General features: G+C 42.0%; 1 protein-coding gene across 15 annotated transcripts in view; it reads left to right on the top strand.

Annotated features, from left to right (window-relative positions):
* Positions 1-25,305, top strand: part of OSBPL1A (oxysterol binding protein like 1A) — a 203,237-nt gene that overhangs the window by 144,312 nt on the left and 33,620 nt on the right. The window contains exon 1 of one of the 15 annotated variants that reach the window (XM_040984820.1): positions 10,489-12,050. The exons of the other annotated variants lie outside the window; for them this stretch is intronic. Within the exon in view, the coding sequence (XP_040840754.1) occupies positions 11,953-12,050 (98 nt within the window). The 5' untranslated portion in view covers positions 10,489-11,952. Of the gene's footprint in view, positions 1-10,488; positions 12,051-25,305 lie in introns of those variants that run through there. 15 annotated transcript variants of the gene reach the window in all.

Below are 25,305 nucleotides of genomic sequence, written 5' to 3'. Positions count from 1 at the left end.
AACGCATATGGATTATAAATTGAGAAGAAATATATATTTTCTGGGAAATGATAGTCCTTGCAAATTGTGGTTTATATGGAAAACATTAAATATTGGCTGAACTAATTTGCTAGTTTTTAGGCTTGTTTCTCTCTCTCTTTTTTTAAAGATTTATTTACTTTTACTGGAAAGGCACATATGCAGAGTGAAGAGACAGACAGGAAGATCTTCCATCTGCTGATTCACTCCACAAATGACCGCAATGGCTGGTGCTGCGCCTATCTGAAGCCAGGAGCCAGGAACTTCCTCCAGGTCTCCCATGCATATGCAGGGTCCCAAGTTTTTAGGCTATCCTTAACTGCTTTCCCAGGCCACAGGCAGGAAGCTGGATCGGAAGTGGGGCTGGCAGGATTAGAACTGATTCCCAAATGGGATCGTAGCGCATGCATGATGAGAACTTTAGCTACAAGGCCACCTGGCTGGGCCTGCTTGTTATTTTAAGTTGTAGAACCATTTTTTTTTAAAAGATTTATTTTTATTATTTTTGTATTGGAAAGGCGGATATACAGAGAGGAGAGACAGAGAGGAAGATCTTCCGTCCGATGATTCACTCCCCAAGTGAGCACACGGCTGGATACTATGCCGATCCGAAGCCAGGAGCCTCTTCCAGGTCTCCCACGTGGGTGCAGGGTCCCAAAGCTTTAGGCTGTCCTCGACTGCTTTCCCAGGCCACAGGCAGGGAGCTGGAAGGGAAGCGGGGCTGCCAGGATAGAACCAGCGCCCATATGGGATCCCGGGCATGCAAGGCGAGGACCTTAACCACTTGCGCCACCGCGCCGGGCCCAGTAGAACCATTTTTGCAACAGAAATTTAAGTTACAAGTGGTTAAATCCCACCATTTTCATTTGCTGACAGCTTTTTCCAGAAAACACATTATCTTGCTTTGTGCAAAATTAGCCTGCATCATGTTCCAGTCTGGTTTAATTTTATAGGACTTGCAGTGTCACCTTGACTGTATTCTACAGGATCAAATCTCTGTCTTCCACATACTTTATTAAGTTTATTATGAGCTCTTACTTTCTGACTTGTTTTGCCCAAGGTGTTATGTTTGTTACAGGTACTCATTCTTGTTTCAGCCATATCGTTTAATATTCAGGCTAAAGGGTTCTAATGTGGAGCATATTGGTGGGAATCTGAAAATGTTCTATAAATTCTGTTTAATAAAGAAAAAAACATAATTTAAAATTTACAGATCAGTAAAGTTGTCATAATTAATACATATTTTAGCAAACCTCATTGGAAGAAAATCTCTTTAACCTAGTTGAAAGTTGTGACAAACTGCAGTATTATTTGGAGGTAAAGCATTCACAAAAATAAGCAAAGTTGCCATTACCCATAGATGATGTGGTTATCTCCATAGAACACTTACATTATCCATACAATAGTTATTATAGTGAGTAAAAAATTTGATAAGGTGAAAATCAGCTCATTATATTTCTGTGTGCCATCAGCAGAAACAGCAAAGAAGCAGTAGGAGAAAAGGTATTTAGAGCAACTATTAAAGCTACATATGTGCAAATACATCTTAACAAAAAATATTTACTGAAAGACACAAAACTTACTAGAAAGGAAAATGCATTGTCACAGAGACGTTCTTGCCAAATTGGTCTGTAGAGTCCATGTAATTTCAATTAAAATCACAATGTGCTTTTCAGTGCGCATTGCCAATTCGATTCCAAAATATATGTTTAAGTACAAAGGACATTGAAGAGTCAAGGAAGTGCCCAAGAACCAGGTCATAGGAAAGGAAGGCAGCTTTCCTTCCAGATATCTGAGCAAATGATGCATCTTTGTCCTGGAGGCGGGCTGAGCAATGGGATGGAAGGAAAAGCCCAAAGGACCCCTACACATGAGCTAGCACTGCAGGTAAATTCGGGACAGCATGGACTGTTTGGCACCTGATCATTCACTTACCGTGGAAATAAAAGATACCCATTGCCTATATACACATACACATGAAATATAGACAGGTGGGACACATAAATGTTAAAGGGTCGGCCCAGCATCTCTCAGAGGTTTGTTTTGTAGGAGTGGTAGTTGTTCAGGTGATTGTTTAGATTCATTCACCATTAGCTACTATTCTACAGCTATTTGTGGGAGGCAAAGGAAGAGGAGCAAATGACAATTTGTTTCTGTACACAGATTACAGTGAAACAAAAATTGAAAATATAACTTAATTGAGTATCTTTCAGGAAGTCAGATCTGGTTGAAAACATGCTAATAGTGGTAAATAAAAAGTACTCAACTCTGAAAATATTCTGTCAGTAGAATAAAACTAGCTGGAATTTAAACTACTCCCCACTGATGTAATCTGCCTGGTCTTGTTTAGATCAGGATGCATGCTTAGTACCCATTCACCCCACCCAAACATCTTGTGGCACCTTGAGCAGAAAAATTTTCTTATCAAGAGATATTTGGGCTAAGTCCTGATTGTTATGTAGTGACCAGCACTGGATCAACATCTGAGTTTCAAAGGGACATGTGGGTGTTGAAGGGTAAGAGCCAGAGTCTGCTCCTGTGGGCTGGAGGAGCAGTGTTCAGAGGCCTTCCAAGTCAGCTCTCTCTGCATGCCACTCCCTGTTTCAGTGACCCAGAGTTCGTACTGCCCTGAGAGTAAGGACTGCCATGGGAAGGATTATCCCTAGAGCCTAAGCAGCTGTGCTCTGCAATTTGCCTCTTTGAACAACCTGCACATAGCCTGTCTTAACCAACCTAAGGGTGACAGTAGCACTGAACATTAAGGAACTGTCAAATGGGCACACTGTTTGGCGTTCCTGACACTGTGTCAGTTATCTGAGGCCAGTGGAGGCTCGAACAGGCTGGGAAGTTGAATTGGCCATAGCTGAAGAAGAGGGCAAAAAACTCAGCAAGCCACGCTGGTTACATGCAACATCCATCTCTCCAGCAAGGCAGGCAGGAGCTGTTCATCCAGTTTAAATATTTTGTCTGAAGTGAACAACTTACAGATCATGAGTTCACTTGGGATATGTGACAAAAAAGTTCAAAAGGAATTACGAATCTGCATTAATGATCATGGACTAGGTTGGCCTGCTGAGTTTGCTCAGATGTTCCTTTGCAAAGACATTGACACTTCTTTCCACAGAATATTCACCCCGACCTATTCTGATTTCAGAGGCAGACATCAAGAGTTGTGAAATAGATTGAGGATGAGGGTACAGGCCCACCTGCTTTGACCTGCTCCTAATCCTAGAGATCCCGTCTAGCATGATTGAGGGCTCCTTCAAACACTTTGAAAGCCAAATAAACTGTTTTAGTCCGTTGTGAGCAAATAATGGTGAGGCACATCTGCCTGACTGTAAGGCTTGTTCTAATCTGTTCTACGTCACTGATGATTGTGGGCAAATGAGGGCAGCTTTGTAGGGTGCCCATAAGCTGGTAAGGTATGCTTGAAAGGGTGAAATGGCTAATAGGTCATGGACGGGTGATGTTTGCCAGGAGTAAGAAGAAAAAGAATGTATTTTCAGGTGTATAGTCCTATTTTAAGAACATTGTGTTATGGAAGTTGTCAAACATGTTCAAGTAAAATACTGTCCTGAATCCTCTTCAGCATCGTTCAGCTTCAACATTTACCCTGTCCCACTTTGTTTCCTCTACAAACCTCATTCCCCAACTCCTGTTAATTTTAAAGAAAATCTGATACATTTGCATACCATCTTTCCTTATATTTTCAGGAAATAGTTTTCTAATTGACAAGTCAGTTATTTGTTGGTGTTCAGAATGATATGGGCTTTGCTGAATGTCGATATGAAGCTAACACTTGCATTATCTCACATCTCTGTGGTGTGGTGAGAACACTTAGTATAATTCAAAATAAGTTGTATTAACTGTGGTCATTGTATTGCACAAACACCTCTTGAGTTCATTCTTCCTTAAAAATAGAGGCAGCTACATGAATTTGTCCATCTTCCTTGTGCAAGAGCTGCTCTAATTTTGCATGTGTCATTCTGAGTCTTGGTGTATGTCCTACCCGAACAAACTCTCATTTTATCTTTAAATAATTCTGTGTATCTCTAAAACATTGAGATACTTGCTCTTCCCTATCACAGTAGTAGTATCATCTTTAAATATCATTTCTTATTGCTGGTGTTGTGCTATAGTTGATAAAGCCTGTGATGTCAACATCTCATATGGATGCTGGTTCATATCACATCCGACCCACTTGTGGGCCAGCTGTGTGCTAATGGCTTGTGAAAAGCAGGGGATGTTAGCTCAAGTACCTGGGTCCCTGTACCAGTGTGGGGAGATGGATGAAGTTCCTGGCTTTGGCCTCACTCATCCTCAGCTATTGCAGCCATCTGGGGAGAGAGCCATTGGATGGAACATTTCCCAGTCTCTCCTCTCTGTAACTCTGACTTTCAGTATACATAAATATGTATTTTTAAAAATATTTCTCTGGAGGCCCATGCTGTGGCATAGTGCAAAGCTACCACCTGTGGTGCCAGCATACCATAGAGGTGCTGGTTTGAGTCCTGATTGCTCCACTTTGGATCCAGGTTCTTACTAATTCTGGAAAGCAGTGGAGGAAATGCCTGTTGGGGCCCCTGCACCATCTGGGAGACTCAAAAGAATCTCCTGGCTTAAGACCAGCCCAGCTCTGGCAGCCATTTGGGGAGTGAGCTAGCCTCAGAAGTATTCCTATATCTTTCCCCCTTTCTTATCAGGCAGTGAGGGAGGACTTTAAGGAGGTGGGGGTACCCAGCTCTCCACCCCTGTGCCACTGCTCTCTATCCCACCCGGGTCCCCTGCCCCAGCCTTTAGGAGCCAGGCTGAGGCGGTGGGAGTGAACCAGCTGAACCTTTTTATTATAATCAAACATTTAGTTAATATTCATATTTACCTAATTATCTCATTAATGTCATTTCATAAGAAAAATGACCACATCACTTGATTGCGCTAGCTAGCACTGCCAGTAGTGTATTGAACGAAAGTGGAGAAAGTAAGGATCCTTGGGCCTGACACAGTGGCCTAGCCTAAAGGCTAAAGTCCTTGCCTTGAACACGCCAGGATCCCATATGAGCACCAGTTGTAATCCTGGCAGCCCCACTTCCCATCCAGCTCCCTGCTTGTGGCCTGGGAAAACAGTCGAAGATGGCCCAAAGCCTTGGGACCCTGCACGGGAGTGGGAGACCTCGAGGAAGTTACTGACTCCTGGCTTCAGATCGGTGCAGAACCAGCCATTGCGATCATTTGGGAAGTGAGTCATGGGATGGAAGATCTTCCTCTCTGTCTTTCCTTCACTCTGTATATCTGACTTTGCAATAAGAATAAAATAAAATCTTTTTTTTTAAGTAAGCATCTGTATTTGATTGCAAATCTTAGAAAGCCACCAGTTTTTTCCCCATTCAGTTTGACATTATTAGTTATATATGGTCTTTGTTATGTTTAAGTGTGCTCCTTGTTTTCCTAATTAAGTTTTTGTCATGAAGGGGTGTTGAATTTTATCAGATGCCTTTTCTGACTTCGAAGAGATAATCGTGTGGTTTGTCCTTTGTTCTGTTACAGTGGTATATCACGTTTATTGAGTGGCATATGTTGAGTCATTCTTGGGATAGCTCCCTCTTGATCATGGTTAATAATTTCTTAATGTGCCATTGCGTTTTTGTTTTGTACTGGTATTTCATTGAGGACCTTTGTATCTGTGTTCATTAAAAAAACAGTGACCTGTAGGGCCCGGAGCAGTGGCGCAGTGACTAATGTCCTGGCGTTGAATGCGCTGGGATCCTATATGGGTGCTGGTTCTAATTCCAGCAGCTCCACTTCCCATCCAGCTCCCTGCTTGTGGCCTGGGAAAGCGGTCGAGGACGGCCCAAGGCTTTGGGACCCTGCACCCACAAGGGAGACCTGAAAGAAGTTCCTGGTTCCCAGCTTTGGATTAGCACAGCACTGGCCATTGCAGCCACTTGGGGAGTGAATCATCGGATGGAAGATCTTCCCCTCTGTCTCTCCTCCTGTCTGCATACCTGACTTTGTAATAAAAATAAATAAATTTTTTAAAAATATATATTGACCTGTAACTTTTTTTAGCTTGTTTCCTTCTCTGGAGTCAGAGTATTACTGGCTTCACTCAAAGGGTTTTGAAGAATTCCCTCCTGTTGTGTTTTTTGGTTTTTTTTGGAAATAATTTAGGAAAGATTGTGACTGATTCTTTTTTAAAAGGCGTATGGAAATCAGCAGTGAAACCATTTGGCCTTTTCTTTGATGATAATTTTATTTGTAAAGATTTACTTGTTTGAAAGAAGGAGAGACAGAGGGAAAGAGCTTCATCCACTGGTTCATTTCACAAGTAACAGCAACAGCAGGGGTTGTGCCAGACAGAAGCTGGCAGTGGGGAGCTGCTTCAATGTCTCCCTTATGAATGCAGGAGCCCAGCCAATTGCACCATCTTCTGGTGCTTTGCCATTAGCAGGGAGCTGGATCAAAAATAGATCAGTCAGGACTTAGTGGGTGCCCATAATGCTTGCATTACGGATAGCAACTTAGTTTGCTGACCATAGCACTGGGCCCTGATGGGAAATTGTTTTTAATTATAGATTCAGTCTTACTACTCATTATTGGTCTGTTTAGGCATTCTATTTTCTCATAATTCAGTCTTACTAGGGGTATGTATAAAGAATTCGTCCATTTCTTCTAAGTTATTGGATTTGTTAGCCTCTAATTCATAGTAATCTCTATCAAACCTTGATACTTCTGTGGTGTCGGTTGTAATGTCTTCATTTTCCTTTTGACTGAATCACCACTTCTCCACTACCCCACCTCTGCCATTTGAGATTTGTTGGTTTTGTTTCTTTTCAATGAAGCAGCTCTTCATGTCATCTGCTTTTGGTGTTTTGGTTTCTGTGTAATTTATTTCTGCTCTGATTATTTGTACTGAGTTTTGCTGATTATTTCCTTTGGCCAGTTTTGGTTTTGACTTGTTCTAGTTTTTCTAGTTCCTCCAAGAGCAGTAGCAGATTGCTTATTTGAGATCTTTCTGGTTTTGGCTTTTTGTTATGGTTTTTGATCCATGCATTGATTGCTGTAAGCTTTGCCTTTAGTACTGCTTTTGCATCCCATAGCTTTTAGTACTGTGTTGCTATTTTCACTCATGTCAGGAAATTTCTAAATTTCTTCCTTGCTCTCTGGGTTGTTGAGATTAGCTTTTATATAAATAGTTCAGTTCTTAATTTGAAGAAAATGTTGATAAACTAGAAAAGCAGTAATTAAGAAGTACTTGATCACTTCTCGGCCTTCTGGAGCTCATGTGACAGGTTCCTTGACTTTGAATCCCAAGCTTTTTCATGATCCTGATCTTAAAAAAATTATACTTTCTTTACAACTGATCATCTTCATTTGTAAGACGCTTTTAATAATGGGAATTACCTTGTTGGCTCGCTGTAATAATTGAATTAGATAATCTCTGCAAAGCTCACATGGTGATTTTATCTCACGAACTGTCAGGTTGTGCTGCAAGTACAACACTGATGAACACTGGACAACAGTGGATCAGCAAAATTTGCTTTTTTCTCTATGGAAAGATGTTTGAATGGATTTTTGATGTTTTATTGTCTTACTGGAATTTTAGAGTTAGCTGAAGTGAAAGTTGCTCTAAGAATAACACATTTTTCTGGGTAAATGTAAAATAAGAAAAATTGCCCCTGTATTTAAAATCAGCACTGTAATTCCATTATGTTTACAGGGATAGTCCCTAAAATAACTTAAGTGAAACAATTTTTTTTTCCTTCTTAAAATGCAGAGGTATGGCTAGTCTCACCAAAGCTGGTTGCAAAGTTATGTTTTCAGAAGGTAAACAAGAGGTGACCAGAAGTTTTTAGCCCTAATATTTGTTCCTAGGTCCCTTGATAGTGCTTCCCCCATACAAAGGTCTCATTACTTTCTACTTTTGACCCATAGACTTTTCAATCTCTTAGGTAAATATTCAATTTCTATTTGAGGTTTGCTTTCTACAATCCTCAAAATGTCAACAGGTAGAAGCAGTTAAATATTTATTAAAATGCATGTTCTTACATTTCTTGTTGGCATCTTCCTGTCCCCTCTGAGCATATGACTGCGTGTGCCTATGAGCTCCTGTTTCCATGTCTTGTGGTCTCTTACTGACCTGCCTTGACCTGTGTTTACTCTGGCACATTTTGTAAAGCATAGATTGGGCATCTTGACTTCTGATGGCATATAAATTTTAGTCTCTAGAGATGCATCAGAATATCCCTTTGCTTTTGGAGCTATGCCCATTTAATTCTTGCCTCTGGGGACATTGGTATTGTTTGCTTTGCTTTCCTCAGAAAAACTTTCCTCCCTCTTGGCTTAGGAAGAACTTTGCTCTCTTTTGAAAGACAACATATATAAAAATAAGAATGTGCAATAAACATAACTTAGGGAAATGATTATTTCTTTAATTTTTTGAAAGGCAAATTTACAGAGGAAAGGAGAAACTGAGACAGATGTCCTATTAGCTGGTTCACTCTCACATGGAGTAATGGCCTGAGCTGAGCCAAAAGCCAGGAGCCACGAGCTGCTTCTGTGTCTCCCCCCCCCCGGTGCAGGGTCCCAAGGCTTCGAGCCATCCTTTGCTTGCCTTCCATGGCCACAAGCAGGGGACTGCATGGAAAGTAGAGCAGCTGGGACATCAACCAGCACATATTTGGGATGCTGGTGCTGCAAGGTGGAGAACTAGCCAGTTGAGTCACTGTGCTGTCCCTAGAAGTGATTATTTTAAAACATTTATACAAGTTCTTTAAGGATTCTTTGATTTGCCTGTGACTTTACAGTCTTGAGGGGAAAAGTGTTATACACAACTTTTCAAAACACATTGCATAAGATGTGAACTGTCCTCATTGTCTGGGATATAATCCGTTCTCACATTACTTGAAGCAGTATTGTAACAGGATTTCCACATTACATTCTTAATACTATAAAAGCTAGTTCTCCTTGTGTGACAAAACCTCATGTTAATTACATACATTGGTTCTGAGCCAGGGTGTGATGCTACCATGTCTGACAAATGTAGAAAGTGTGAATGACTTGAAGCGAGAATGGTGCATTGGTCTAAGCAGACAGTGTGATTTATAGTAGAGCAGGGTACAGGAAAGAGATGGAGCCTGATGTCCTGTCAGTGTCAGAGCACAACAATGGGAGACAGTGAGGCAGTCAGCAGTTCTCAGCAGTGCTGCCCCACATAGTGTGTGACCCTGGCTTCCACAGTGCTGTTTTACTATTGTGCTTCAGTAATTGGAGTTTCTGAATTTCTTAGTTGAAAAAGATTCTGGTGGGTGAAAGTATACTGCAGCCAAGACAATGTACTTCCTCCTCAGTGTTTGATTCTGGTTCTGTGGTTTAGGATAATGCTAGAGTGTAGACATAATTTAGCTCCTGACTCAGGCAAGCATGTAAACCCCGGAGTCTATGTTAACAGTTGATGGATTCATCTGAATGATTGATGGTTTCAGAATGGAAAGTTGAATCAGTTATGGCATGATGGAGGTGGGCTTAGTAGGAGACCTGAAGGTCACTGGAGCTTGTCCTCAGAAGGTGGGAGAATTGGTTGTACAAGTGTTCTGCCCAGCTGTCTGAATTTCCTAGCCCACCAGGTGATCTTGGATCCCGAGGCTTTTGGTCATCCATTGTTGCTATCGGTAATTATCAGTAATTAGGTACCTCCTCATCTAGGTATCATGAAGCTCTCAAGCTCGAAGTCCAGATATGCCTCCTTCATGCCTTAGTAATTCCTCTGAGAGTTGTTGGAGGTGACAAAAGCTGAGACATGGAGCTCAGGAATCATATGCTGTGTTCCAGCCTCAGCTACTTGTGCCATGACCTGAGTAACATCCCACAGAAGCACAGGTTTGGTTTCAGAGGCTGCTGTTTCCCAACCCTACTGCAGATCAGAGCTCTTTATAAGACTATTCATAGTAGTAACAGCCCCCACCTTACATGGGGATTTGAAATTAATATTTCTGTAGTACTCACACAAGCTCTTAGGCCTTTGGTGCTTGAGATATGTGATTATCTTTGATTTTACAGATGAAATTGACCAATAAAATGGTCGAGCCTATGTTCAGACCAGGTTTTTTCACTCTGGAGAATAAATGTAGACTCTGTATACTTAAAATAACAAAGATGTGTGGCCAGACAAGAGCTTCATACTGAGATTTAAGGCAGTTTATCCCAGCCTTTCATTAATGCAGTTGTTTCTTTTATGAAATAATCCACAGAAAGTTAGCATTTTAGTCACAAAGCATTATTTAAGCACCCATCTGTTCTTATCTCAATATGGGGACTATTTTTACAACTTAAAAGTAGATATGGAATTTGTCATCGATAAATTTTTAACCACATTTAATCACTAGTGAACAAACCAAAAAGAACATATGGGAAATTGTATTTAGAGACACACCTGAGGTAAAAATTTATTTTCCTTAATGCCAGAGGTAAATATTATTTTCTTTTTCTAGAATAGTTTTTTTTTTCTTCGTACTTTTTTAGGAAGCTTGAACATGATTGACATGGACGATCTCAGTGGATCTCACATCCAGGTAGTCTTGTCAGCTGGACCTTTGCCTCTGCTTGAATCTCCTCTAAATCACTCTTAAATCTTCTTTGAATCTCCTTTAATCACCAGCTTCTTTCCAAAGTATGGGTGAGGAACCATTTTTTCTATCAAGAATTATTTGAATATTTATAACATCATGTACAGGCCCTAAAAAATGAGCAACTTAAAATTAGCTTGCCATAGGTTGATTGAATCTGAGTTGCACTGTGGTTGCCTTAGTATGGCCGGATCAGATGATTGTGCAGACCTTACATGGCCCATGGGCTAGACATCTCCCCCTCGAACCCCTCTTCAGAAGCTGGAGGAGTCGTTAAAGGCAGGATGTTTTCATGGGAACATGAAGCTGTTTTTTCTCGGGAACTATGGATTCTCTAACATTAGTGGAAACCCCACATTTTGGCTGTTTCCCTTCAGCATGTAATTGACACAGACTCAATCCCTGCATCTGCTGTGAGGACTGTGTGTGTGTTCTCAGCATGTGACGCCTTCTGTCGGAAGAAGGACGCTTGCCATTGGTTCGCTGTACAGGTGTTTCAGTGTGCTGCAAGCAGCCAGGGAGAAAACGGGCACGGTGGTGCACCCGCCTAACAGTGCCCTGGAGGCATCGAGTCACAGAGCAGGCAGGAACCAGTGGCTCAGCTCTGGTCAAAGAAGTTCTGTCTTCCCACGGGCCAGCAGTCTGCAGCATCTCACGTCATTTAAAAAAGGAAGCAAAACCAGGCTGTGGAACTAGCTAAAAAAGCAACTCACAAACAGATGGTGAACATTCATTCTGAAAACGTGGGTGTGGTTTGAGGGAAGTTTGTCTGCAAAGTTCAAAGCCAGGAAAGAAGCAGGGTGCAGAGGAGTAGTTGAATCCACTTCACCTCTGATTCCCTCAGCTTCTTCTCTTGATGTTAAGTATTGTCTGCACAGTTGTCCAACCCTTGTTTCAAGGATTTACAGTCCTGTCCCACAGTGTGCCAGTTAACACACAGCCTATTGAAAATTGTCTTACTGCAGAGTTGCACTCAGAGAACAATTAATGTCAAGCACTGGAGCATACTTTAGGGTAAAGAACTGCTGATCTCTCACCTGCCTCACAGTGTTAAAACTGGACTGCTCTACCCAGAGCTTAGTCACATTCCTAGAGAGCATTTCTCAGTAGAGAGCCCAGGAAGCTACACAGTTGCAAAAGCTTCCTTCCCCTACCCACGGATAAACCTGACAGTGCCTGTGAGCCTTTCAGGCCAGTAGAGAACTCTCAGGCGCTCTGCTGTTGAGCAGTCTGCACTCGGAGGTCTAGGCGAGGCTGTGTGCAGTGTAAGCACGAGTCAGCTCTCCTGTGAGCAGCATGTGCCACAAGTTTCATGAAGATCATTTCCTCAAGTTGCAGACCGTCAAGACTTCATTTCAGGGGCTTCACGTCAGTTCTGGCACTCAGTGGGAAATCTGTTGCTCTTAAAAGGTAACGGATGGGGCCCGGCACGGTGGCGCAAGTGATTAAGGTCCTCGCCTTGCACGCCTGGGATCCCATGTGGGCGCCGGTTCTATCCCAGCAGCCCCGCTTCCCTTCCAGCTCCCTGCTTGTGGCCCGGGAGAGCAGTCAAGGACAGCCCAAAGCTTTGGGACTCTGCACCCACGTGGGAGACCCGGAAGAGGCTCCTGGCTTCGGATCGGCATAGCATCGGCTGTTGCACTCACTTGGGTAGTGAATCATCGGACGGAAGATGTTCCTCTCTGTCTCTCCTCTCTGTATATCCGCCTTTCCAATACAAAAATAATAAAAATAAATCTTTAAAAAAAAAAAGGTAACGGATGAACAAGGAGTAGTCACCTGGAACTGGCTGAGGTCCAACTTTGTAAGCCGTCTTTTCTCCTCCTGTGCTGAACGCTGTGCAGCAGGAGGTCCAGTTGCTTAAGGTCACATTTGCTTTTGAATCAGAGGACTGATTGAGATATTTTTTTTTCATCCAGGCTTTTTCTTTTCTTTTTTTTTTCTCTTTTTTTTAATTTGGTGGTTGTATAAAATCCTGCTGATCCAGTCAGTGTATAATGTTACTTAGGCTTCACAGTACATTTTTATTTTTTATTTTATTTTTATTGCAAAGTCAGATATACAGAGAGGAGGAGAAACGGAGAGAGAGATCAATCTGATGATTCACCCCCTAAGTAACCACAGTAGCCGGTGCTATGCCGATCTGAAGCCAGGAGCTCTTCTGGGAGTTTCACGTGGGTGCAGGGTCCCAAAGCTTTGGGCTGTCCTTACTGCTTTCCCAGGCCACAAGCAGCGAGCTGGACGGGAAGTGGGGCTACCGGGATTAGAACCGATGTCCATATGGGATCCTGGCTTGTTCAAGGTGAGGACTTTAGCCGCTAGGCCATTGCTCTTGGGCCCCACAGTACATTTTTAAATGTTAAGAAATCCACTATGAGAATCATTTAAAATTTTTGTATATATAGTCTTAACATGTTTAAATTCTTATGAAACAAATGCGTCAACCATGTCTTTTTGACTGTGCAGAATCAAACTTACTAAGTAATTATCATGTCCTGGAGATACATAGTTTAAAAGACTAGAAATGGAAAAAAAAAATCTCAGGTTATCAAAATATATGCCAAAATCAAATAGAAATAGCTGATAGTTACATAAAATTATTAACCTTAAATAGGAAATGGAGTCACTGGATGTTTTAAAGTTGCCTGACTAAAATAGGCATGTGACAAGTATTAGAGCTCTCTTCTTATGCTTGTACTGACTTGCCCCTGAGCCTTGAGGCTAATTTTAGTTGAAGATGTCTATCTAGGAGCCGGTTCCGTGCCCAGCTGTTGAGCTTACCCCATCACCTACATGTCTGATTCAGCTCTAAGTTATTGTGCCAGTCTGTGTCAAGCCTTCAGAGTGGCATTCCAGATATGCAGAGAGCTTTATGGCTCCTATAGTTGTATGAATTTGAATCTGGAATGAGGTAAAGGTCCTATTATAGTCTTAGAGGTAGAAGAACAGAATTTTAATTGATTTTTTTTTAACCCAAGCTAAACTTTGTTTCTGTTGAAATAGAATAGAAAAATTTATGGATTGAATTGTGTAGGTAAATTTTAGGCATGCTAATTGCATAGATTTCAGAACATAAAATTTGCCAGATATGTGTGAGATGCTTTTGAGGAGTTTAAGTTTCCCATACATTAGGAGCGAAATTTTAATTAGTATTATGTGTAATGAGTGCTAATTGATAAACCTTAAGATTAAGAAATATTATCAACTTTGCTAGGAAAACGTTTTTGCTGGCTATATGAGAATATAATTTTCATTCTGATAAAATCAGATCATGTCAACTTGATCTGAGATTTTCTAAGTTGTATGGCAAGAGAAACTGGTTTTCTCTGAGGCTTGAATGTTACTATATGAAAAAGTGCATCTTTAACTGTGGATTTTATCTTATTAAAGTGAGATCATATTTGGTTCAGATGATCTTATTGCTTCCAAACGTATAAGCTCACTGAGCCAAAGAAGTGTCCAGAGAATCCAGAAAGAGCAGTTTGAACCACGAGCATCCCAAGTGTAAACATTCTTTGGTATTTCATTCATCACTCTTAGTGTTTTCCAGACCAGTCGTGGTAGTTGAAATTCAGTCAGTATTTAGTTGTTGAATGAATGAGTTTTGTTTTGTTTTGTTTGTTTTTAACTGCCTTGTTTCAAAGTTTCCTGGGGAATGCATCTCTACTGTCTATACAAGCGGTTCTAGAAAGTGGGGTTTTGAGACCCTTGGATAAGGACCCCAGGGCTCCTTCAGGGAACCACAATTTGCCTTTTTCATATAATTCATTCCTATTAGAAGTTTCATGAGACTTCTTGTAGAGGGAGAATGCAGTTTGAATGCAGAAGCAGTTAGTAGGTCGTTGGGTTCTTGCCACCTAATTGGGAGACACGGGTCAAGCTCTCAGCCTCAGGCTGAGCTCTGACTATCACAGGAGTTTGTGGAGTGAAACAGCGGGTGGGAGTGGGCTTGCCTGTCTGCCTCTCCACTAAAAAAAAAAGACATATTGTAAGCAGATTCTTCAGAATCTTGAGCAACTTTTGAGTTAAGTTAATCCTGAGACTACAGAGTTTGAGAAATGCTTGAATATCCCAGCAAACATATTTGGTTGTGTTTTGAAGTAGAATCTATGATGAAATTTTCAGGTCTTTTTTTTCCCCAGAGATTTATTAATTTTTATTTAAAGTCAGATATACAGAGGAGGAGAGACAGAGAGGAAGATCTTCTATCTGATTTACTCCCCACCAAGCGGATGCGATGGCTGGAGCTGAGCCATTCCGAAGCCAAGAGCCAGGAGCTTCTTGGCTTGTCTCCTATGCAGGTGTAGAATCCCAAGGCTTTGGGCCACCCTCAGCTGCTTTCCCAGGTCACAAACGGAGCTGGATAGGAAGCAGGACTACTGGGATTAGAACTGGAGCCCATATGGGATCCCGATGTGTTCAAGGCGAGGCCGTTAGCTCCTAGGCCACCATGCCGGGCCCAGGAGCTTGGCTGTTAATCCGGACCTCCCTTGTGGGTGGCAGGGACACTAGTACTAGTTGCATGGTCATTCCTGCCTCCTAGAATGCACAGTATCCGGAAGCTGAAACAGGAAGCAACGCTGAGGCTTATGCTAAGGCACTCTGATGTGGGATGTGGGCTTCCCCAACTGGTGTTTTCACTGCCGCACCGAACATCTGCTCTCGCCCCAAACTTCTAACTGCTAACCTCAGCACTGTTTAGTGTCACTAATGGTAGGGACTTCAGTTTCTTTTCATGAAACTGACAGATGAATGAAAGGTGATTCAAGAATATCAAAAATTGGATGATGCAGCGTTTTAGTTTCTCGAAGTCAACATGCCTTTTTGTTGGTGGTGTCACTATGAAAGAATCATATTATAAACGCATTGTTTCACAGCTTATTTTCTAGATTCTAATGAATAGGAAACCAGCTGGCACAAAGTTGACATGTGCCACATGCACTGGGTGTCTGCTTTATTGCAAATCCTCACTGTGCTGTGGATTCAACAGAACTTATAATCTAGTAGCTGGAAGTGTTAAGTAAGTGAATCATGACAGCCCCTGTCTGTCCTCAAGAGACGAGTGGCAGACAAATAGGAATATTTGTAGGAACTCTTGTCATTGGAGGAGAGGATAAGCTATGTTCTCTTAGTTCTTTATGTCCTAACAAGGCTGAAGAAGGAATGGACAGAATGTGGTAAACTCCCAACCACGGAAAGTGATACTTTTAAAATGATTGAGGAGGATATGTTGATCTAGTGATGAGATTGCTAGATTTTTCTGCACGCTTCCTTTGCAACCTTTGTTTATGGATTAGTTAGGAACTGTACCTCGGATGAACTGCGTAACATCTTTGAAAACAAAATTGTATGTTATTTTTTAAATAAAGATAAAACTTTTATGACCATAATAATTTACTGTATAGCAGTTAAAAGTCTTCAACTTTATGAATATAAACTGATTTTATGTTTTATTTCTAGTGACTTGCTAATTTGGAGGATTTTTTCATTTTGGGTTGTTAGCAGGTATCAGGTAGGCAACAGAAACTAAAGCTGTGTTCATTGGGGTTATGCTGAAATGGGGCCTTAGAGGAAGGATTTGGGGAAAGACAGAATTCTGATAGTTGAGAATAGAGATGACAGGCATTTACTACCTGTGGTAGGTGTAACCACCAAATGCAGGACACCGACCTGGTATAGTACACACACAGACTTGGAGGTTTTCATTATTATAGTGTAGTGAAGTCTGCTTCTCTGTGAACTTAGATTTTTAATTCCTTCTTTTCATCTTGAATGAAAAGAAGTGGACTGTTCTTGCTTTCTAACTATCAAAAAGAATATTCTACTTAAAATTATGGCTCCTGTAGAATGTTAAACAACATAAGCAAGTGTTTACGTAAGTGTAAATGAAAATGTGTTTAAAAAGTTAGTTTTGTTAATATTTTCTTTATAAGTAACTTATAGATGGAAAATTATTATTTTGCTTTTATTATTATTGTTTTTGTTTGATAAGCAGATTTTACAGAGAAAGGAGAGAGGCTTTCCATCCACTGGTTCACTCTCCATATGGCTGCAGTGGCAGAAGTTGAGCTGTTGTAAAACTGGGATTCTGAAGCTTCTTCCAGATGTCCTATGTATGTGCAGGAGCCCAAGGCTTTTGGCCATCCCTCTCTGCTTTCCCAGGCCACAAGCAGGGAGCTGGATTAGAAGTGTCCGAGGAGTGGGATCCCAGTGTTAAAGCAGGCAGGGGGTTAGTTTGCTACACCGTCACACCAGCCCCAATTATTGTTTTCTTATCTAACTTCTTGAATGTCTGTTATGCTGCTTTTCTTTCTTTGACTCCATTTTAACTAAATTGTTACTAGGTGAAACCATTTATTTTAGGACGTGGTGTGCCTGTCTTAGACAAAATACTCCCCTCCATGGGGGACTCAAGGGGGTTCAAAACCTTAGGTGAACTGGCAAGTGGCAGATGTGTGCAAAAATCACCAAGGGGGTGGCTGGAGGTGGGAAAACAGGTTTGTGAAATTTGCATTGAACAGTGTGTTGCAACAGGTCAAACTATAGGGCTTGGGATGGTGGCTCACTTCCATTGCCAATCCAGCTGTCATCTTACCTGCACCTTTGGAGGAGGTGGATGATGGATGAAGTCCTTAGGGTCCCTGCCACACATGTGGGAGGTCAGGGTGGGATTCTGGCTCCTGGCTTCGTTCTGGCCCAGCCCAGTTGTTAGAGATCTTTAGTGGAGTGAATCAATGGATAGAACTCTTTCTCTCTGCTTTCCAAACACATATTAAGAAATTTTAAAATATTTTGAAATTTGGGGCCCAGCACAATGGCTCAGTGACTAAATCCTCACCTTGCAAGTGCCAGGATTCAGCAGTTTGTGTGCTGGCTGATCCACTTTCCTTCCAGCTCCCTGTTTGTGACCTGGGAAAGCAGTAGAGTATGGCCCAAGGTGTTGGGACCCTGCATCCGTGTGGAAGACCCAGAAATGGGCTCCTGGCTTCTGATTGGCTCAGTTCTGGCCACTTGGGGAGTGAACCACAGATGGAAGATTTTTCTCTTCGTTTCTCCTCTGTAAATCTGACTTTCCATATGTGTATGTGTACACATACATACATACATAATTGAAATTTGAGTAGAACATGCAACCAGCAAATCTTGTTGCATTAAATTACAACATTTGGGTTGATTTTAAAGTCCCATTCTGAAAACATGATTGAGTTCCAGGTGATCCCGAAGTCGAGGTGCAGAAGAGAAGCCTGGATGGCAGAGAGGGGCTTTCTTCTCAGGAAGCCAGATGTCAGGGCAGGGTCAGCTTAGAAGCCACTTAATAATGACAATGGAATGTTTGAAGCATGGTGAAATTAAATTTGGAATTGTTTCTTTCATCATTTCAATTAACTGAGAAATGTTGTTTGGTTAGAATGGCCTTAGTACTTTGACTCAGGTCATGTGACATTGAAACAAAGAATATCAACTGTGAAATGTCAGCAAAGAAAGGGACTTCAAAACCAGGTCTCTCCCAGGTTGCTTCATTGTCCCTTAGCCAGATCTTTGGCTACAGACCCATTTTTTGAAATTGAAATTTTAAAATTTTATCTTTGATGATGTTTATATAGTGGAGAAGGATGCATGGCCATTTGGACCACTGATTAAGGTGGGAAGAGTTGAGGTATAGGGTGAAGCAGATGAGACATTTGTTTGCAATTTAATTTTTTTCTTCCTGTATCTAGAGGACATGGGGAGAGGGCTACTGCTTAAGTGATTCCGATAGTTCTGAGATGCTGTTGATTTCATTGCTCCAAAGTTTAGGAAAGTCTTCCAAAGTCTATTAGCTGGCATAGTCCACCTTAGCGTCTCCCCACTCCCAAATACTCACTGTCAAACCTTGGTCAGGAGAGTTGTCTGATTTGTTCTGCCCTCCATCTAACTTGGTATTAGCTGTTCTTTGCAGGCACTACTAATGAGCTCAGAGCCAGTGTTTCTTACTGGTCAGCTCTCAACCTGAAGTTCTGGTAAGGAGTAGTGAGCTACTTTGAAAATCTCCTCTGATCACTGGTGTCCAATCCCAAGTGAGAATTGGTCGTGTCCTCTAGGTGCTGGTGTAATTTTCCCAGGGGAAGTGGCGTAAAAGTGGAAAAAGCATTTCATGGCTTGCTTTTTACTGCAGGCAACTCTCTGCCTGCTTCTCTGAGAAAACCTTTACTTCATTATGACACTTGTTCAATAAGTAGCCATCTTGCTGGATCAGCTTTTGAAACTGGTTAATGTATTACCTGCTCTGAAAGTTAAAGCAGTTTAAATCTTTAACATCTCAGGCAGGATAAGGGTTGTCCCTAAAATACTTCATTGTAGCAGTGTATCACTGACCACATTATGCTGATCATTTTCTGCCTGCCCAGACACCAGGCTCAGTGTTTCTTAATTGCATCCCATACCTTAAAAAAAAAAATCTTATTTGAGCAAGTGATCTACGTATGTGCATGCTTGTGTGTGTGTGTGTGTGTGTGTGTGTGTGTGTGTGTGTGTTATTGAGCACTGTTTTCATTGACTAGCACTATCTTTGGTAGATATGTTCTTTTTTTTCCCATAATGTTCATTGTATTAACCATGGAATTGAGTTTATAAAACACAGTTTTAAAACAGTGTTCTTTATGTATTGCCTTGTCAGCACCTCTCCGTGGCCTCAGGGAACGCTAGTATTGTTTCAAGTAGAAACACTGAGGTTTGGAATAGTTGGGCAGTCCTGGGCTCAGGTTGACACAGTCAGTGGCATTCCATGCTCCAAAAGCTGGGAGATGAGCCTCTGCAGTTACAGAATTCCAGCTCTACCACTCATTCCATTTGTGACTATGGGCAATTTACTTAGTAAGAGTGCTTAATTTATAGGATTATTTTGAGGATTAAATGAGCTGGTGCATGTTAAATGGTTAACAAAAGGTCTAAAATGAAGCACTCACTAAATGTTAGCCATTAGCATTCAGGTATTTCTTCATCTAAAGTTAGCTCAGAGATGTTTTGATATCATAGCACTTTTCAAAGTGTGGCTTTTTAAAAACCTCCTGAACTATACCTGTGTCTGACTTCCCTGGGGCATGAAGAACCATGATCAAAGATCTCTGAAAATGCTAAGGAAGCTGGAATGACATGGAATAAAAATGCAAACCATTAAGATTCCTGGAAGCATAGATGAGCAGAGTGCTCTTGAGAGAGAGCTCCTCTGTCTTACAAGAAAAGCAGGCAAGACAGAGGGCCCAAGAATCCTGAGTCCCAGGTAGTCCACAAGGGGCAAACAAGGACACAGCCCTTAAAGGAGCCCAGCTGTGTTTGCATGTATTGAGGTCAGCTTGAGATCTGCATGCATGGTATGATCGCTCTAAGAACTGGAATATCATCGTTAATTTCCAAAAACAGACAAGCAGAAGCAGTTCTAGTTTGAACACAGATTACATACACAAAAGGCTATTTCTGAGAGAGTGATTTATTTTATTTTATTTATTTACTTTTAAAAGATTTATTTATTTATTGGCAAGTCAGATATACAGAGAGGAGGAGAGACAGAGAGGAAGATCTTCCATTTGATGATTCACTTTCCAAGTGAGCACAACGGCCGATGCTATGCTGATCCGAAGCCAGGATCCAGGAACCTCTTCCGGGTCTCCCACATGGGTGCAGGGTCCCAAAGCTTTGGGTCGTCCTCGACTGCTTTCCCAGGCCACAAGCAGGGAGCTGGATGGGAAGTGGAGCTGCCGGGATTAGAACTGGCACCCATATGGGATTCCGAAGCAATCAAGGCGAAGACTTTAGCCGCTAGGCCACACCGCCGGGCCCAGAGAGTGATTTATTTTTTAAAATAGTGCAAACTGTACTATTTGCAATATAGGTGATCAAAGATTATTTTCTGTCCTGTGTAAAAAATTCTTGCAAACTGACAAAAAAAAATCTAGTATTAATTATGCAAAAGGGCAGTTTACATGTGTGTGGATTCAGATAATCATTATGCATAAGAATAGATGTTCTAACTGGTGGCCACAAAAATCAAAATGAGATGATGGTGTAGTGTCACTTCTGAGCATTGAGGGCCACAGAAGTTAATGCAAAAACACTTAACACCAGATGCTGCTGGCAAAGATACCTGAAAAAAATGCCCTATCAGGGTGAAAGAGGGTACTTAATATACTCTTTAGTGAGATTGCAGAGTGATCTCCATTTTAATAAGAATATTGTACATTCTTGTTTGTACAGTGAGAGAAGTGTGGGGAGGAGCAGGTCTTACTGCTGGTATTGAAGGGATAGCTAATGACTTGTTTGTTTTTTTTTTAAAGATTTATTTTTATTATTTTTCTATTGGAAAGGCGGATATACAGAGAGGAGAGACAGAGAGGAAGATCTTCCGTCCGATGATTCACTCCCCAAGTGAGCACAACGGGCCGATACTATGCCGATCCGAAGCCAGGAGCCTCTTCCGGGTCTCCCATGCAGGTGCAGGGTCCCAAAGCTTTGGGCCGTCCTCGACTGCCTTCCCGGGCCACAGGCAGGGAGCTGGAAGGGAAGCGGGGCTGCCAGGATTAGAACCGGCGCCCATATGGGATTCCGGGCGTGCAAGGCGAGGACCTTTTTAACCACTTGCGCCACTGCGCCGGGCCCGACTTGTTCTTTTTGTCTAATGTTTATTTTTATCTACTCAAAATTGAGAGGAGGGGGAGAGAGAGATCTCCTCCATCCACTGATGCTCTCTCGAAATGCCCCCAGTAGGTAGGGCTGAGACTGGATTGAAGCCTAGAGCCTTGTCTGGGTCTTTCACATGGATGGCAGGGTTAGTACTTGAGCCATCATCCACAGACTGCCAATGTGAATTAGCAGGAAACTATAGAATGCAGAGCCACTGTGATTTGCACCTGTACTCTACTGTAAGGTGTCATTGCTAACAAACTGTAACTTACAGTACCATGGTGTTAGCCCAATAACTTGCTCTTTGTAGATTTATTTGTTGTAATGTGTTATTCTGTAATTTGAAATGTGTTGTGTACTGTTTGCCACTTGTTTAATACCATTTGATATATGTTAGAGGCAAACTAAGATATGTCATCTTAATTTTGATACACGGCTTAAATTTCTGGGTTTTTTGTTTTGTTTTTTGCTTTTTAAAAAAGCTTTATTTGAAATACATAGTCATGGAGGAATGGGTTGAGGGAAGGAAAGAGAGAAAATCTTCTATCCACTGGTTTATTCTCCCTATGGCTTTGGCAACCAGGGCTGGAACAGGCCGGAGCCTGGAGCTTTAGCTGGGTCTCCCACATGGGTTGCAGGGGCCCAAGGATTGGAGTCATCCTCAGCTGCTCTCAGGCACGTTAGCAGGGAGCTGGATGGAGAGGTGAGCGGCTGGGACTTGAATCAGAACTAATATGAGATGCCGTCATTGCAGTGGGATGCGTCATTCTGGGTAGTAGCTTTATCTGCTGCTCCACAGTGTTGACTTTAGATTTCTAAGAATGAGCTTATTAAATTTTTTGAATTAACAGAGTTACCTGTTTCTTTTTAATGACTATTAACAGAGTGATGACATCTTTTTATCTTTTCCATAGAGTAAATACTGAAATATAGCTCTGTGTTTATATATGGGTTATGATGATGAGACATTTTATCTCCCAGGGAAGTGGCTTCTGTGTGCTTGGTGGCCATCAGGGGACTAGCCTGAAAAGTATGACATACTTTGGAAGCTGTTCCAGCTGAAGTGTAATTTGCCCTGCCTTTGTTTTTATCACCATCTACTTCTTTGCAGAGGGTTTCTGTGAGCAAATGTGTATTTCAGCTGGCAGTTCATGGAGCAGAAACAGGAAGGCTGTGGGTCTGTATCGAGCAGGTGCGTGAAGTGGATCTGTATGGTTCACCTGACTGCAAAGCCCTCTTAAGTTGAGCCTTCTGTACAGGTTCTGCCATCCACATGGGCTTGAGAGACGAGGATCTCTTAACCTTACATAACTTTCTTTCCCCCCAGAATTGGGGATTTAGGCACAACATTTGTTAGCTACACTTCATAAACTCATGTGGTTCATTTTGGGGTCTGTGTACAACAGTATGTGGTAGGGAAATAGTGGTGCAAGAACAAGTGGAGTCATTTCCATCACTCGTGGGGCAAGTGTAGGGACAGTACATTTTGGAGCCAGTTAGTGTGTAGATAGCCATAATGTCATCTGTATGGTTGAAAATAGAAGCAGGGTATAGCACTGTCAGTCCCTGGCACCGGGTGTTTTCTCTGTGTGTGTAGACAAAAAGGAAGCATAGAATGTAGAATAATGACCCTTAGATCCACTCCAGGAGAAGAGAATGACTGATCTATGCTTTCAGCTGGGAATAGTGGTCATTGCCCTGTCTGTACTTACTTCTGCCTGGAGTAACACCATTGTCCACTCTGAGTAACGCACTTCCCTCCCTACCTTTTCCTGAGAGAGGGAAGGCAATTTTAAAGTCTAGTGACATGTGATTTCAACACAAACCTCTTTTTAAAAATTTAATCTGCCTAGTGTCTAAAAAAAATATATTTCTGCTTTTTTTTAGCTAACACTCAGAAAATCTGGAATTTTCTTGATGATTAGGCTGTGAAATGTTTTTTTTTTTTTCTCCTTTGACTTAGGCTTCTATAAATTGACCAGGTTTTTTCCTTCTTGAGGAAACAGCACAGTTCTTTAGCTTTCAGAAGCAGTCACAACAATCCAGTCTGTCCAGTGCAGCTGGCTCTGGCCACGTTTGGGTTCAGAAAATTGGAAATCTGGCTACTCTGATTTGGAAACTGAATTTTAACCTTAGCATCTGTTAAATTGTAAAAGGAAACAGTACACCCTGTTATTGCAGTAAACACAACTTTGTTTTGGTGAGACTAGATTTTACTTTAAAAATTAGGAGTTAGGATGTCAGCATTGTTTGCATAGTAGGTAAAGCCTTTGTCTGTCATGCCAGCTGAGTTCCTTGATAGTAGCCTGGGAAAGACAGTAGTGGATGGCCCGATTGTCTGGGCCTGCTGCACGCATGGGGAGGCCTAGACGAAGCTCCCTGGCTTTGGTCTGGCCTGGCCATTGACATTGTGGCCATCTGGGGTGTAAACTGGTAGATAGATCTTTTCTCTAAAGCTCTTTCAAAATAAATAAACCTTTAAAAAATAATAAGGCAAAGAGTCAATAGCTGAGATGTGCTCTAAGTATGTAATACACATTAAATTTTACAAATAGTGTAAAAAAGGTAAAATGACATTAATAAAAGTTTATATATTAATTACATTGAAATGCTTAACTTGGGTAGGTTGAGTTAAATATATTACTAAAATCAATTCATCTTGATCCCTTTAACTTTTTAAATAGGTCGTAGACAATTTGGTATTAAATGTGACGCTCTCATTGTAGGTCTCTGGCTAGGTTTCTCCACATTGGCAGTTCTGTCATTTGGAACTGGGCACCGTCCTGCTGTCATTAGGCTGCCCGGCAGCATCTTGGGCCAGGCTATTCTGGACCACCTTCTGTCCTTTGGTCTAAGTGCTGTTCAGTGCCATGCCTGCCAGAGTGCTCCAGCCTCCATCTGAAACCCTTCCTTAGAATGGACCTCTTTGTCTCCCATTGTTGGAATTGGTTGTAACACAGGTCTTTGTATCAGCCATCCTAATACAAACTTGCACCAGCAATGTTAGTCCTTCTCTCTTTAATAGCACAGAATAAAAGAGATTTCTTTATAAAAGGGATAATGTCTACGAACAGGCCTTGTAAATTCCAGAGTGGATTGGACAGATACTTAGACTCCTCCTCCAAGTTGGACACTGTCCTAGGGAGCAGACCGTGTGCATGCTGGTAGGAGATGGTCAACAAATGAGCAAGACTGCCTCTGTCACAAGGCAGGCGGTGCTATGGAGGAAGACAAGGAAGAGATGCCTAGAGGCTACTGCTGCTGGAGCTTAGGGTATGGCGAATGGTGCTAGTCCTGCCACTGCAGGTCCCATCATTTTGTGCCCCATGTCCCCAAGTCCTCCAGTCTTTTTGGTTCTAGGCCCCGTGCTTCTTTCCTTATCACTTGTAAGAGATGTCCAGATCTCTTTGCCATTCCTCTGCTAAGTCCTCCGGAGGGTGTTGGGGTAAATTCCTTTGACAGTGGTAGCTGGATCTGAACCCCAGCTAGAACTGCTGTAGGGGTGCTCTGGGTGCTGTCTTCTGCATTGAAGGGTTGGGAGTGCACCTGTGGGTTTTGGCTTCGATGGCAGTCACCAGCCCTACCATGTTCCATGAGCCCAGCGGTTCCCCTTGATACTGTGGACTTGCCCATTGTATATGATGGGGAATGAAGAGGGCTTATGCTTGGCAGCACTGTGTGTCCTTCACAAGGAAGCAGTGGGCTTGGTGTTAACCATTTCCCCTTCAGAGCCCCTTTCACCTCTGTGTCTGTGTTCACAGTAGAGGATGATGCAACTAATCTGCTTTCCTCATGCATGAGAAGTTTCTCCATTCACAAAAAACACCACAAAAAGTTACAGGTGTCCCAAAGAGGGTGGCATGGTCCTGAGTGGGACTTTGGGCAGTTTCTACACTGAGACCAACTACAGAATTAGGATGACCCCTCTGCCTCCAAGATGTTTGCTGCGATCTTGCCTTACTGCTCTCATCTTTAATTGGCATGGAAGTGCCGAGCTGCATGTTTCATG

The sequence above is a fragment of the Ochotona curzoniae genome, unplaced genomic scaffold (assembly GCF_017591425.1).
Source record: "Ochotona curzoniae isolate NIBS_2020 unplaced genomic scaffold, NIBS_Ocur_1.0 contig_43, whole genome shotgun sequence".
NCBI classification, from domain to species: Eukaryota; Metazoa; Chordata; class Mammalia; order Lagomorpha; family Ochotonidae; genus Ochotona; species Ochotona curzoniae.
This window is presented reverse-complemented; position numbering and strand designations above follow the sequence as displayed.